This window comes from Podarcis vaucheri (genome assembly GCF_965113315.1).
Source record: "Podarcis vaucheri genome assembly, chromosome: 2".
In the NCBI taxonomy this organism is placed as follows: Eukaryota; Metazoa; Chordata; class Lepidosauria; order Squamata; family Lacertidae; genus Podarcis; species Podarcis vaucheri.
Genome location: NC_138760.1, coordinates 130,260,515 through 130,275,901, shown reverse-complemented (window position 1 = coordinate 130,275,901; position 15,387 = coordinate 130,260,515). Strand labels below are relative to the sequence as shown.

General features: G+C 45.1%; 1 protein-coding gene across 1 annotated transcript; it reads left to right on the top strand.

Annotated features, from left to right (window-relative positions):
- The first annotated feature begins 1,884 nt into the window (after positions 1-1,884).
- Positions 1,885-6,743, top strand: LOC309527351 (vomeronasal type-2 receptor 26-like). Its single transcript, XM_082214133.1, has 4 exons — positions 1,885-2,369; positions 3,689-3,916; positions 4,354-4,480; positions 5,269-6,743. Exons 1-4 carry the CDS (start codon positions 1,887-1,889, stop codon positions 6,177-6,179), a joined length of 1,749 nt encoding a protein of 582 aa, XP_082070259.1. The 5' UTR covers positions 1,885-1,886; the 3' UTR covers positions 6,180-6,743.
- Positions 6,744-15,387: the final 8,644 nt, after the last annotated feature.

Genomic DNA, 15,387 nt, shown 5'->3' with positions numbered 1-15,387 from the left:
AGCCACTCTGGGCAGCTTCCAACAAAATATTAAAATACAGTGGTCTGTTAAACATTAAAAGCTTCCCTAAACTGTGCTGCCTTCAGATGTCTTCTAAAAGTCTGGTGGTTGTTCTTCTCTTTGGCATCTGGTGGGAGGGTGTTCCACAGGGCAGGTGCCACTACCGAGAAGGCCCTCTGCCTGGTTCCCTGTAACTTGGCTTCTTGGCGTGAGGGAACCACCAGAAGGCCCATGGCGCTGGACCTCAGTGTCCGGGCAGAACGATGGGGGTGGAGACACTACTACAGGTATACTGGACCGAGTCCATTTCGGACTTAAACGTCAGCACCAACACTTTGAATACATTATGTCCCACATCCTTCACCCATTTTATCATAACACAATTTACCTGGTCCTCTTTAGTGTCCCATTCCAAAATCTTGGAAACGTACTGAGAGCCAATGTAGATCTTTCAAGCATGGTGTTATGTGGTCTTGGCGGCCGCTCCCAGTCACCAGTCTAGCTGCCGCATTCTGGATTAGTTGTAGATTCCGGGTGACCTTCAAAGGTAGCCCCACATAGAGCGCATTGCAGTAATCCAAGCGAGATATAACTAGAGCATGCACCACTGGCGAGACAGTCTGCGGGCAGGTAGGGTCTCCGCCTGCGTACCAGATGGAGCTGGTAAGCAGCTGCCCTGGACACAGAATTGACCTGCGCCTCCATGGACATCTGTGAGTCCAAAATGACACCCAGGCTACACACCTGGTCCTGGGACACAGTTACCCCATTCAGGACCAGGGAGTCCTCCACACCTGCCTGCCTCCTGTCCCCCCAAAACAGTACTTCTGTCTTGTCAGGATTCAACCTCAGTCTGTTAGCCGCCATCCAACCTCCATCCGCCTCCAGACACTCACACAGGACCTTCACTGCCTTCACTGGTTCTGATTTGAAAGAGAGGTAGAGTTGAATATTAGCAGTAGAACAGAAATATTACTTGGACAGTGCTGGCATGTATATAATTTCTCCCCCCAGGAAAGGACCCACAAAGTACTGGCAGCTCCTTTCCTTCTTGTATGCCATTCAAGCGATCAACCAGAATCAAAAGCTGTTACCCAACATCACCCTGGGCTACAGCATCCATGAGAACTTTTTTGATGGAAGGGTGACCTATGATGCTTTGTTAGACATGCTGTCAATTGGGCAGCTGAGCTTTCCAAACTACAGCTGTGGTAAACAGACTAACTTACTGGCTGTTCTCGAAGGGTCCGACTCTCAAAACTCCATCCAGATTTCAAACGTGTTGGGCATCTATAAAATCCCACAGGTAGGAATGGAGAGAGGTATAATAGCATTATGATATCGGCTGTTTTATTTTCAACTACCCTCCGGTTGATCCCTAGCATCAAATTTGCCTTCTTTATGGCTGCCACAACCTTCAAGGAAATCACTGTTCCCACCAAAGGGTCCTTGCAATAGACCTTCCTCCTTCCTAAGATCTTCCCAATCTCATGTTGGGCTTAGAAATATTTAGGCTTTGAACTGAAATCAAACAAGATCCAAATCTTCCGTTCTCTTCCCAGGTCACTTATGCTTTTGTCTCTCATGTTCTGAATGATAAGAGGCACTTCCCTTTTTTCTACCGGATGGTCCCCAAAGAAGAAGCCCTGTACCCAGGGATTGTCAAGCTGCTCCAGCACTTCCGATGGACGTTGATTGGCCTCCTTGCACCAGACACCGACAATGGAGAGAGGTTCCTGAAGAGCTTGACACCCGTGCTCATCAAGAGTGGTGTCTGTGTTGTCATCTCACAAAGCATCCAAGGACTGAATACAAATGGAATAGACATGCCTCTACTTCCATTCCTCAAGTGGAGGCAAGTGCATGTATTTGTTTACTATGGGGAAATGGCTCATTTCTTAGATGGGCTACTCATTATACAACAGTTTTTTGACATAGGGATGAAATCCATTGTTGGGAAAATCTTCATCACAACAGTTTTGTGGGATGTCGCCCTGGAGCTGATGTATAATGACATATCTTTCCAACACATCCATGGTATATTTTCCTTCTTCACTGAGACAAGTAAAGGGGCAAAATACGGTGATTTTCTACCCTTTTTCTTTGGTATTAAGAAGTTTTGGGAGGATGCTTTTAATTGTTCCTATTCAAAGCATGCATTCTCAGTGAAAGGCTGGACAAGATGCAGAGAGAGAGGGAAACTGGAGAGGCTTCCCCAAGATGATCTGGAAAGAATCCTCTCTCTAGACAGCTACAGGATCTACAACACTCTGCAAGCCGTGGCTCGTGCCTTAAATGCTGCATATTCATCTAGATCTAAGCAGAGGGGAACTGAGAGAATGGGACTTCAAAGGCTACAGCCATGGCAGGTATTTTCTTTCCCTTCACAGACATCTCAACTGAGCATGACAACCAGCAACCAGTTAGTTAATCTTAATCTCAGCAAGAGCCCAGAGCCCTTTAGAAAAAAACTACAATGGAAAAAACCCAAAGTTTGCAAAACACACTACCCATTTTCCATTTTAAACCTTCCTTAATACATCTCTATACTTAAGAGATGTAAAGGCAATATTAAGTTAAGAAAGGCATAAGAAGTGATTCAGATGGAGGATTATCAGAGGTGCTGATGGAAGTCCAAGAAGAATGTATTTGTGATAAACTGTGTGGTAGGTTTTATAATTTTGTATGCTAAAAATCAATAAAAATATTTATATATAAAAAATTAACTTTCCTTAATACATATACATTTTTCATTTCTGTTTGCTATTCTTATTCTTGCCTCATTGCACAGCCCCCCGAGCAACTGCTCCCATCATGTGCCCAATTCTCCTTATCCCGCAAGTTGGAATTGTTTTTGACAGGGGAGATGACATTGATCAGGCTGTCTCTAGTCTCTATTCCTTTCACACCCGCTTGACTCTGCTCTGGCTCTCTGCTCCCTCCACCAAGCTCCTGCCTTTCCCTGCTGAAGCCCATACTGGATATTTCATTCAGGTTGCCTTGAAAGGAAAAACGAACCTAACTCACTCTTTCTGAAACAATCCAAGGGGGCAGGATCCTTCAAAAACATGCTTACTAGGAGAAAATCACACAGAAATGCTGAAGAATTCTGATGAGTTTCTATTAGTATTATTTAAAAAATGCTTCAGAAATGTGAAGAACTGAATTTAAGATTGGGGTGTGTGTGAGAGAGAAAACAGTATGAACCAAAAGTGACAAGATCCCTCCATTACTATTTGAGTTTGCAACCAGCTCTAAGCAAAGGGGAAGTGGGTTGTCAGTATGCTTCCATATTATTATTATTATATAATTTTTATTAAATTTTCAATCGAACAATTCCAAATAAACATTTTAGAAACTCTAAAATATCTGATGACTTCCCTTCTTCTCTTTCCATGGTTCATTTTACATCTTATACACCCCTGTATATTTTGCTATAACCATTCAAACATTATTTACATCCATCAAACATTATTTACGTGGTTGAATTTATCTTAATGCTGCCACCGTTTTCAGCTGTATACTGTTATTTTCCATATATTCAATAAATGCTTTCCAAACTTCTTTCAATGTATCTTCTTCTTGCTCTCTTAGCTGGGACCTCGCTGACTTTCCATTTCTGGGCCAGCAAAACAGGGGCCTATGCTTCCCTTTATTCTAAATGCTCTCATCTTTGCTTCTGTTCCAGCTCCACCCTTTCCTAGGAAACACCCAGTTCTACAATTCTTCCATGGACAGAGTGTATTTGGATGAGAACGGGGAGCTGGCAGCCGACTTGGACATTGTGAACTGGGTGGGGTTCCCCAATAAATCCGTCCTCAGAGTGAAGTTTGGGAGTATCGACAGACAGGGATCCCCAGACCTGAAGTGCTCCATCGACCAGGAGGCCATTGTGTGGCCCAAGTGGCTCAATCAGGTGACGGGGAGTGGGAATCATGCCTGTCATTTTGCTTTCTTTTCTATGAGCTCTAATAAGTGCTCCCTGTTCTGTGGGCTGCTGCCCTCACTTGCCTGTCAACTCCAGCACTGGACTGTTGTTCCAGATAGTTCCTACAGCTCCTCTGCTCAGCTGGGTGCCAAAGGAGGCTTCTTGCTAAACTGTATGTCTGGGGAAAGGGGGGTTCCTTGCTTTTCGGTTGCTACATGAATTTTATTAGTAGTGAATAGCTCATGGCCCATATACAGAACTTTATTTAATGGAGGTCCTTTGTTTTTTCCTGAATTTAATCATGAATAATTCATGTAATGGACAGTGATGGGAAATGCTTAGTTTCAAGCTATAGTCTAGATGCTACAGCAGATACTATCCCTCAAAGAACAATTCTCATTGACGCTCTTCGTTTTTGTGCCTAGACCATTCCTACTTCCAGGTGTGTGGAGAGCTGTCGCCCTGGATCCGTCAAGGTGATTCAGGAAGGGAAGCCTCTTTGCTGTTATGAATGTCTTCCCTGTGCAGAAGGGACCATCTCCACTCAGGAAGGTGGGTGACTCCAAGGGAAAGGCTGGCCTTGGGGAAGAGAGAAGGGTTCAGTCAGGAATCTCTCAAAACCATTTCTGGGCAGGACAAGGCTGGTATGGTTCATGTGGGGGGGTGAACTGGGTGATTCAAATTCTCATCATCATCATCATCAATCTCTTTTTATGATTATAGTTTACGATATTGTTCTAAAATGTATCATCATCATCAACAACAACATCATATATATAAAAATATGATCAAATGTGAAGGAGGGAGGTCTAAACCACTACGCGACGGGCTGAGGTCCCGTTTCTCTCTGAGCTCTGGCATCCGTCATGGTGTCCTTTTGCACCAGAAGCGGTTTAGTCATGCTGGGCACATGACCTAGAAAGCTGTGGACAAACACCAGCTCCCTTGGCCTGAAGCAAGATGAATGCTGCACCCCATAGTTGTCTTTGACTAGACTTAACTGTCCCGGGGTCCTTAAGGAGGGAGATTGTTATGGACCTAGGGTAGATATTAGACTTCTGCACAGACCCCTGATCCTCCTTTTGGCCCTGGTATAGGGGCCTACAAGCAGCCCAACCTGCCAGAGGCCAAGCTGGGGATCTCCAGCCCTGGAATCTGTTCCAAATTTCTTCGGGGTAGAGCTAATGTTTAGAAAAACCTAATTAAATACCTGTAGTGATCTGTGGCTGCCCCAGACTGACTTGGTCTACAACTGAATCTCTCCCAAGAGGCTGGATATTGCTCAGGGCTTGGCTGAATCCAGAGTAGTAGACATTACTCTTTCTCTCTTTCTTTTGTAGATGCAGACCATTGCAAAAAATGCCCAGAAAATCAGCATCCAAACATGAACCGAGATCAATGTGTGTTCAAGCATATCACCTTCCTAGCCTATGAAGAATCTCTGGGGGTTGTCCTACTTTCCCTTGCCCTACTGTGGTCCTTAGCCACAAGCTTTGTTTTAGGAATCTTTATTAAATACAACGAAACGCCCATAGTCAAAGCCAACAACCGGGACCTCTCCTACATCCTCCTTGTCTCCCTCCTGCTTTCCTTTTTGTCCTCCTTCCTGTTCATTGGGAGGCCAAGGAAAGGGACTTGCCTTCTCCAACAAACAGCCTTCAGCATCATCTTCTCTGTTGCTGTTTCTTCTGTGTTGGCAAAAACCATCACTTTGGTTCTGGCCTTCCTGGCCACCAAGCCAGGGAACAAGGTGAGGAGATGGCTGGGGAAGAGTCTGGCCAACTCCATTGTCATTTCCTGTTCCTGTGTCCAAGTTGTCATCTGCATGATCTGGCTGGGGATCTTGCCACCATTCCCAGACTCTGACATGCACTCCCAGCCTGGGGAGATCATCCTGCAATGCAACGAAGGGTCTGTGGCCATGTTCTATGGTGCCCTTGGCTACATGGGCTTCCTGGCTGCCATCTGCTTCACGGTGGCTTTCCTGGCCAGGAAGCTGCCTGGGGCCTTCAATGAAGCCAAGCTGATCACCTTCAGCATGCTGGTCTTCTGCAGTGTTTGGGTGTCCTTTGTGCCCACCTACCTGAGCACCAAAGGGAAATTCATGGTAGCCGTTCAGGTTTTCTCCATCTTGGCCTCCAGTGCTGGGCTCCTGGGCTGCATCTTCATCCCCAAATGCTACATTATTTTGCTGAGACCTGATCTGAACACAAAGGAGCACCTGACAGCAAAAGCTAAAGATAGCATCTGATTCTTAAAATACTATTTTTCAAGAAGGTAGAGAAGTGATGTTCTTGAAAAATAATGTTTCAATTTAAAAAATCGTTACCCTCATTTGATCATGTAGAACCAACCAACTTAATGGAAGTAGTTATGAAATTTGGATTTGGCTGAAAATTTGTTAATACTTTGGAAGATATAGATCACATAAATCACAGGGAATTCACATTACCAAGATTTTGTAATTATTCTTGGAATGGAACAAGGATGTCCACTGTCACTCCTGTTATTTTTCCAAGTGAATCTCCAGCCCCCGGCTCTCTCACTTCCTCATTCATCATCACCTCCTCTGCAGGTGCTGCTAAGTACCCTCTGTCTTTGAGCTCTTTGCTCTCCTACTTTTAAGGCTCGCTGGGTTCTGGGACATGGTGGGTATAGAATGGTTTCTAATGACGTGTCAGCCAGATGTTGCTCTGGCTCTCCCATGATTTCCCAACTTCCCCCCTCATCTGCCTCTGAACTGTGACTTCCCTTTATACTTTCTTCCTCTTCCTCCTCCCTGGGAGGGTCAGGATGGAGAGGTGGTCTCCCCCATTCCTCCCTGGCCCTTGGTCATCTTGGTCACCCTCCACCCCATACCTATCAACTCATCAATATCTTCCTTAATTTATGGTGCCCAGAACTGGACACAGTATTCCAGGTGTGGCATGACAAAGGCAGAATAGAGTGGGACTATTACTTCCCTTGATCTGGACACTATACTTCTGTTGAAGCAGACTAAGATTTCAACATTATTTTTATTAGAATTAAAATTTGTTATCTTTTCCCCCTAATTGTATAATTAAGAAAGCACACCATTCAATGCTGTATTTTAAAATGTTGTGAGCCATTCAGGGACCTTACAGTGAGGGAGGGTCATCAATATTATTATTTAATATATTAAAAAGTTGCTGCATCCCACTGTTGACTCATGTTAAGCTTCTGGTGTAATAAGCCAGTTGTCCTATATTTAGGCCTCTGCTTATTCTCTTCAGCCTCAGCAAAGGTGTTGTTAACATTTTGCGCCTTCAGACCATATACACAGGGACCTAGGTCCACATTTGGCCAGAATCCTACCCGCTCAACTGTCATCTCTAACCCCAACCCCCAAAAAATATTTCAATTTCCCCCATGCCCCCGTTTCATTTCACTTCCTGAGAAAAATCCTCAAATGTTTCCACTGAATGTAGAAAGAAGGGAGCATATTATGGAGGGGGGAGCTCCTGGCGGACATTCCCACAGTGGTGGGAATGTTTTGGGGGGTTTTTTTATTAAAAAATTGATGATTTACAGAAGTGTGCAATGTTTCTCTCTCGTATTCCCCCCCCCCCATGTAACATTTTTACAATTCATTTTCATTTTTTGAGGCATTAGGAAGAAAAGGGGGAAAGAGGTGAGGGGGAGATGGGGGGGTTGGGCGGCGATGTTTCTATTTTACTTACTATATGTAGGGTTTGGTGTCAGCATTGCTTCTGCAGGTTCTTTGCTGTTCACTTGTGTTCCTTTGGTGGTGAGAGAGGTTGGGGTTGGCCTAAGGTGTGGTTGTTCATTTGTGGCTGGCTGTGGTGGTCTTTGTTTTCGTGTGTGAGTGGGGTGGGTGGGTGTTTTGGATCAGGTTAGCCATATTGATTTGTATGCTGTTGGTGGATTTCTGTCATTGTCTTGTTGGGCTGTGTGTGTGATAAAGGGGAGCCATACAGGGGTGAAGGTGTCTTCTTCTATTTGTCCCCATATCAATTTCAGTTTATTAGTTAATTTTTCTAGTAGGCTGTTTCCCATACTATTTTGTACCATTGGTCCATGCTTACTCCTGACAGGATTCTCCAGCGGTGGGAATGTTGTGGGAAAGCGAATGACAATGAAACAGAGGAGGAGGAGGAAAGAAGAGGGTGAAGGCTTGTTGGTTGGGGAGGCGGGGTAGATAAAAGAGTGAAGGACAAGGCAGTTCTGGGCTGCCTGGGCAACTGTTACTTAGGTGGACCGGAAAGCAAAGAAAATGGCCTTTGCTGCAGTTAGGCCACAGGAGAGCAAAATAGGGAAGGGAGGGCTAGCCAGGAAGAAGAGTGGGAGCTGCCCTTGTTGCTGCATATAACCAAAAAAAATAGAGCATGCACTAGGGTTATAACTTTTTTACTTCAAAAACAAACAAACAAACAAACAAACAAACAAACTGAAAAGGGGACTAATTCTTCTCAGTTGTGAAAAAAGGTCACCCCGAAATGTAAAGTTGGAATCACTGTATCTGTAACATTGCTACTCATAAGTATTAGCACTTTTATAAACTTTATGGAACTGTTTGGAACTTTTACAGCTGCCTGGAACTTCCAAAACTGTATTGGAGAATCACGGGAAGCAGAGCCATCCGTACTCCAGACACCAGGAAGCAATCAGGGTGCGTTGCGCAATCAAAGTGGTGCGGGAACTTTATAGTCCTTGTGTTCAGGACCCTTGTGTTTCTGGGACCCATAGATGGCTGTGGGGACATGCAACAGACCACGCTTATAGAGAGCATGAAACCCACAAAAATGGTTACCTCCATTGGGCCCTTAAGTTTAGAAAAGGGGGGAGTTTCATGGAGCCTGTGGAAGATCGGGGAAAATCAAAACCCATTTCTCCTGATCAGAATTGATGAGTTGATGACCACTGTAAGCAGATGAAAACATTAGCAGGATTGCAATTGCTATGGAGTGATGTAAAATATGGACTATTGAACAGTATGCAGTTGAAAACCCATGGAGGGGAAGGTGAGAAGTCCAAAGATTTGGAGAGATCTTTATATATAGATATGTATGGTTGTATTGTTATAATCTTATACTTGTAAAATCAATTAAAAATGATTAAAAGAAAAGAATTGATGAGTTGGTTGTGTTGAGTCCTCACAGCCCATCCCAAGCAAAACGTTCAGGTTCATTGGGCCCTTAAACCAAAATGGGGGCTGAAGGGGCCACATAGGGCAGGGGGACTTGAAACCCATTCCTTGTCATCAAGAAGAACAGGAAATTCACATAGGGGGTTCAAGCAACCCACCCTGAAAACAATATTTAGGTTCATCCCTGTCTTAAACCAAAATACTGTAGGCTTTCAGGGGCCACCTGGAAGGTTGGGGCACTCTAACACATCCCTTGGGATTGCAGGGGGATGAGATGGTTGTGCACAACCTGCCACCCTCAAAAATATGTGTGTGGTGACATTTAAAACTAGCCCGTTTGGGGTGTCCTAAAAGCACGAGGGAAAGAAGGAAGAGCACAGCCACTTTTCATTTGTGATGTAGGCTTTTTGCTCTATCCCTCTCACCGTCTGCAGCTGTTTAGGGAATTGACAAGACAGGGGATATTTTATGCACCAGACTTTTCAGACTCAGTGCGAGAAATTATGAATCTCTGGAGAAATCCCTGGAGAAATCCCCGGGAAAAATAAGAATATTTATGAGGCGGGGAAGCATCGCCCTGGCAACCTTCTAGAGTCTCTCTGTGACTTGAGGAGCAGATGCAGAGCTGGAGAAAACATGTTTGCAAGAACACAAAGAAGCAGCTGCCCTGTTTTGACATGGGCCAGCAAAGGGTGGAAAGGTCAGCTTGGACTTTAAATAGCAATGCACCTTCGTTGGGGTCAGGACCAATATAATCTTTTAGAATGTATGCAAATATATACATGCAGCACAGCCATCTTCTCAGAAAAACTCTTCACAAGCTCAAGAGGTCAAGACACGAAAGCTTTAGCAACTAATCCACACTTAATGACCCACCTAAGTGGTATTCAGAATATCACTCATGAAATCACTCAAGATATCCCTCAAGCATTAAGGAACAAAAGAAGAAAAGGCATACTAATCTAGGAACTTCCTCTCTGACCAGAACGTTGGAGGCTATACACCACACCCCCTCTACAGTATTTATAGGAACTCAAACACCAAATCCTGTTCTGTTCCAGTAACAAGAAGCCGAAAGCACCAGCCTGAAGATGACGAGTGAGACCTCGTCGAAACGTCGCCCAGACACCCCGACTCTTACACGGGAAGACACCCGAAGACACCAAAACCTGCATTCCTATACCCGTGAAAATCTACGAAAGCAAATATATACATGCTCTACATAGAGTACCTACATCTGAGCCCTGTGAACTCATGAAACTCATTCCCTTTACAAGGAGATTCTTATTCTTATTATTTTTTTATCTATTGAGTTTATATACTGTTGTATACATAGAGGTTTCAGGGGAGTTCACAGAAAAGATCACATATAACCAGAATAAAAACAACAACCCAATAACACCCACCCCCCGAAAGGAGCCACATTTTAAAAGGGTAAAGGATGTCAGTCAGGTCAGCCAAAGGCCTGGTTAAAGAGGAAGGTTTTTGCCCGGTGCCTAAAGGTGTATAATGAAGGCGCCAGGCAAACTTCCCTGGCAAAAGTATTCCACAGACAGGGAGCCACTGCAGAGAAGGCCCCGTTCTCGTGTTGCTGCCCTACGGACCTCTTGAGGAGGAGGCACACGAAGGAGGGCCTCAGAAGATGATCTCAGGGTCCCGGTAGGTTTATATGGGAAGAGGCGGTCCTTGAGGTATTGCAGTCCTGAGATCACGCTGACATGCTTGGATCTCCACATCCCCAAGGCCATCTTCCCCCTTAGCAGACACATTCTCCACTAACTGAACCTTCCGCACCATCTGAATTATCACAAAAGCTTTGTCTCCTTGTGCATTCTCTGAGGTTTACAAAGAACTCCAACCATTTGCAGTCATCCCCACCAAACAGAACTTTATTTCTCCAATACAACACAACTTAAGTACAGGCAACTCGCCGTTTGGGTCATCGCACAGCAGAAGTCATGTAAAAGCCCATTTTGCCCCCCCCCCCTTGTCTTCTGGGTCTGAAAATGACGTGTGGGTTGCACACGCACGTCAATCTATCGCTCGCACGATGGTTTCCACCTCCATAAGAAAAAATCCTTGCTAAAATACTGAATTTCATAACGTAAGTTATGACCTGCTTACCTCCCATACAGCCGTAACATATAATTCATCTCTAACAGCAACAGCTTGGAAGGAAAAGGAGGGGGGAACCAATGATGAAGTATTTGAATTACATCTTGAAATATTCCCTCATTGTGAGAAGTGAGGTTACAGAGAACCAGACAGAGGGCCTTCTCGGTAGTGGTGCCTGCCTTGTGGAATGCACTCCCTTCAGACGTGAAGGAAATAAGTAGCTATCTTATCTTTAAAAGACATCTGAAGGCAGCCCTGTTTAGGGAAGCTTTTAATATTTAAAAATATTGTTTTTAACACTCGATTGGAAGCTGCCCAGAGTTGTTGTTGTTGTTGTTGTTGTTGTTGTTGTTGTTGTTATTATTATTATTCAAAATTATGTATAAGTAAGGCATCATTTCTATCTACAATGATGTCCCTATGATGAGCTTTCTACCTGAACAATCTTCCACATTTTCTATGCTAACATCCTTCTCAATATTTCTTCTTCTCTAGTTGTTGTTTAGTCGTTTAGTCGTATCCGACTCTTCGTGACCCCATGGACCAGAGCACGCCAGGCACTTCTGTCCTCCACTGCCTCCCGCAGTTTGATCAAACTCATGCTGGTAGCTTCAAGAACACCATCCAACCATCTCATTCTCTGTCGTCCCCTTCTCCTTGTGCCCTCCATCTTTCCCAACATCAGGGTCTTTTCCAGGGAGTCTTCTCTTCTCATCAGGTGGCCAAAGTATTGGAGCCTCAACTTCAGGATCTGTCCTTCCAGTGAGCGCTCAGGGCTGATTTCCTTCAGAATGGAGAGGTTTGGTCTTCTTGCAGTCCATGGGACTCTCAAGAGTCTCCTCCAGCACCATAATTCAAAAGCATCAATTCTTCGGCGATCAGCCTTCTTTATGGTCCAGCTCTCACTTCCATACATCACTACTGGGAAAACCATGGCTTTTACTATACGGACCTTTGTTGGCAAGGTGATGTCTCTGCTTTTTAAGATGTTGTCTAGGTTTGCCATCGCCTTTCTCCCAAGGAGCAGGCGTCTTTTGATTTTGTGACTGCTGTCACCATCTGCACTGATCATGGAGCCCAAGAAGGTAAAATCTCTCACTGCCTCCATTTCTTCCCCTTCTATTTGCCAGGAGGTGATGGGCCCAGTGGCCATGATCTTCGTTTTTTTGATGTTGAGCTTCAGACCATATTTTGCGCTCTCCTCTTTCACCCTCATTAAAAGGTTCTTTAATTCCTCTTCACTTTCTGCCATCAAGGTTGTGACATCTGCATATCTGAGGTTGTTGATATTTCTTCCGGCAATCTTAATTCCGGTTTGGGATTCATCCAGCCCAGCCTTTCGCATGATGAATTCTCTAGTAGGATTTCTGTTTATCACTGAAGTTTTTTTCCATGGTTTGTGGACTTTGTTCATTCAGGCAATCGGGGAATCGTAGAGTTGGAAGGGCCTGGATGGTAATCTAGTCCAAATCCATTGAATCTGATCCTACCTTCCAGAGCAGGAGAAAACAAGCTTGCTCCATCTTCCATGGGACAGACTTTTAGATATTTAAGGTGCTCTATCACATCTCCTCTCAGTTTCCTCTTTTCCAGGCTACACATACCCAACTCCTTCAACCGTTCCTGAGACTTGTTTCCAGACCCTTCATCATCTTGGTCACCCTTCTCTGCACATGCAATCTTCTTCAATTGTGGTGCCCAGAACTGGACACAGTATTCCATGTGTCTGCTGACTGAGGCTAAATAGAGCGGTACTATTCAGCCTTGGTCAGACCACACCTAGAATACTGTGTCCAGTTCTGGGCACCACAATTTAAGAAAGCCTCTCCTCCTTACAGAGGGGAGGAGTTGTGAGCGGGAGCAGCAGCACTTCCCTTTCATTGCGCTGCTGGTTTTCATCAGATCACCCACCCACCCTCCCTTTAGTTCACTGCTTGGTTCTTGACCTTGCTATGGACCTGTGGTTGGTCGCCTTGGTTGTCCAAGGGGCCTGGTAGGAATTTTCATCCAACTGGCAAATTGGCACCAGCCACTTGGTTTTTCGCCTACCTCGCAGCAAATTGTCACAACCTTTTGGGTATTGACGGTTAGGCATTGGAATATGTTTGTGTATTGGAGGGCCATCGCCTATCCCTCCACTTTATGGGTATTCCGGTAAAGGAATCTGGCGGTCGTGGATCCTGTCCGACGCCCTTGTGGTGGCTGGGGCCATGGAATGATCCCCGGTGACATCAGGGGGAGCTTACAGTTGTATTTGCATCAACAGGCTCCTCCTACTGGTGGTTAACCCTTGTTAGACTCACCCCTTCCTGTTGTTTTATCCAATGCCTAAGCCAATTCCTCTCACATGCTGTAATCAATAAAGTTGTGGCCTTTTTTAGAACATTAACCTAATAAGGTGAAGGAAAGGATTGGGCCCTGATTAATAAAATACACACGAGGCTTGGCCAGCAAGACTCTGGGAGGAAGTGCCAATAATAATCTGCCACACCCCGGCCCAGGTCCCTTTTATTAACAAAAGAACTCTTAACACAGCTATTGTAAGAACCAATCAGATTTCCTCCGAGCATTTCAAAAAATCTACCACGTGGGACAAAGTCAGATCAGAGTAATCCTTTTAACTACAAAGAAACTATTTTCTACTTGAGCATGCATACGTGGTTAAGCTAAATAAACAGGAACCAAGGAGGAATGCATTTAGGAAACCCAGAGGTCATAGGAAAGAAAGATAGTATTTACCATCTCCTTGTGAACTCTCTTCCTGGCCTTTAAGATCAACCTAAAGATTAACAAAATCTACATCAAAGCTACTTTCTGTCTTTATGTACTGAGGACGCCCGGTGAAGCAACTGGTCTGTGTTTTAGAATGCTATACATGACTGTCAGGCAGTGAGAAAATGGCAGAGGTGCAGAGGCTTGTGGGATTCGATCAGAAATCATGTCAAATGGATCAAGCCCAGTCAAAACAATGTGTTCATTGCTGACACAATGGCTTGCTACATTTCCCATAATTCCTCATAGCAATCCCACCTGACCACCACAATTAACTGCTGGAGTCATGTTGTGTGGGGGAGAGACACCGCATCCTGACACTTTCATCAAGGTGCCACCTGGGTAAGCTTAGTAGCCATGGAATAAGAGAAGAGGTCCTCTTGTGGATCAGGAATGGAAGTTTCAGGAAGCAGAAAATAGTATTAAGTGGATAGTTCCTCCAAATGTGGTGCCAAAATGATGTTCTTGGCCAAAAGCTCACAAGAACAATCTGGCCACATCATTTGGCACCAACAAGATTCTGGACCAGACCCAAGGGCAGCCCCAGAAAGAGTGCATTGCAGTAGTCCAGCTCCAAGTTTTCCAATGCTCCAGTGGTCAGGCTATTCCTGTTCACAAACAGCCCTAGAGGACACGTGGGTCTCTAGTGACAAAGGCGTATCCAAGAGTACCCCCAAACTATGCATTTGCTACACAGGCTTAGGATCCAAGGCCATTATTGTGAAAATGAATTAATTGTAAGTAAAGAACCCTTTTTCTGTACCAGTCGGAATCCTGAGTATTTTATTTTACCTTTTAAGTCATGCTAATGTGTGAATGAGACCGATTTTGAGCGGTGCCATGGCTGGCACAACCAAAGAAGTTGCCCTGTGCCGTAGAACATATGAGTGGGCCTCCCTGCCTCCACCTAGTCGCCAGGTAGGAGAAGAAAAGCCAGAGTTGTCTGAGTGAGTGGAGCTGGAAGCAGGATGGAAGTTGGACGCACAAAGACATACATGCTCTGTGCTGGATTCAAAGCAGTGACTAATGCAGTGCTGATGCTCCGTGGAGTATTAACGCGGTGAAGCCCTGCTATCTATGCTCAGGTTGCATGTACACTGGGACCTCGGGTTAAGAGCTTAATTCGTTCCGGAGGTCCGTTCTTCACCTGAAACTGTTCTTAACCTGAGACACCACTAATGGGGCCTCCCGCTGCTGCCGCCACGCGACTTCTGTTCTCATCCTGAAGCAAAGTTCTTAACACGAGGTAATATTTCTGGGTTAGCGGCTCCTCCTGGGCTCCTGCCTTGGGGGAGGAGAGAGCGGGGCTCCGCTTGTGCTCGGCTTGCCAAGGGTTAAAAGGCACAGAGCTGGGTTTCTAGAGAGGACAGGAAGTGGGGGCGTGGGGGGGCAAGGTCCTCCCGAGCCAAAGCCCCTCCCTCGCCCTTCCCGCCTGCCTGCAAGC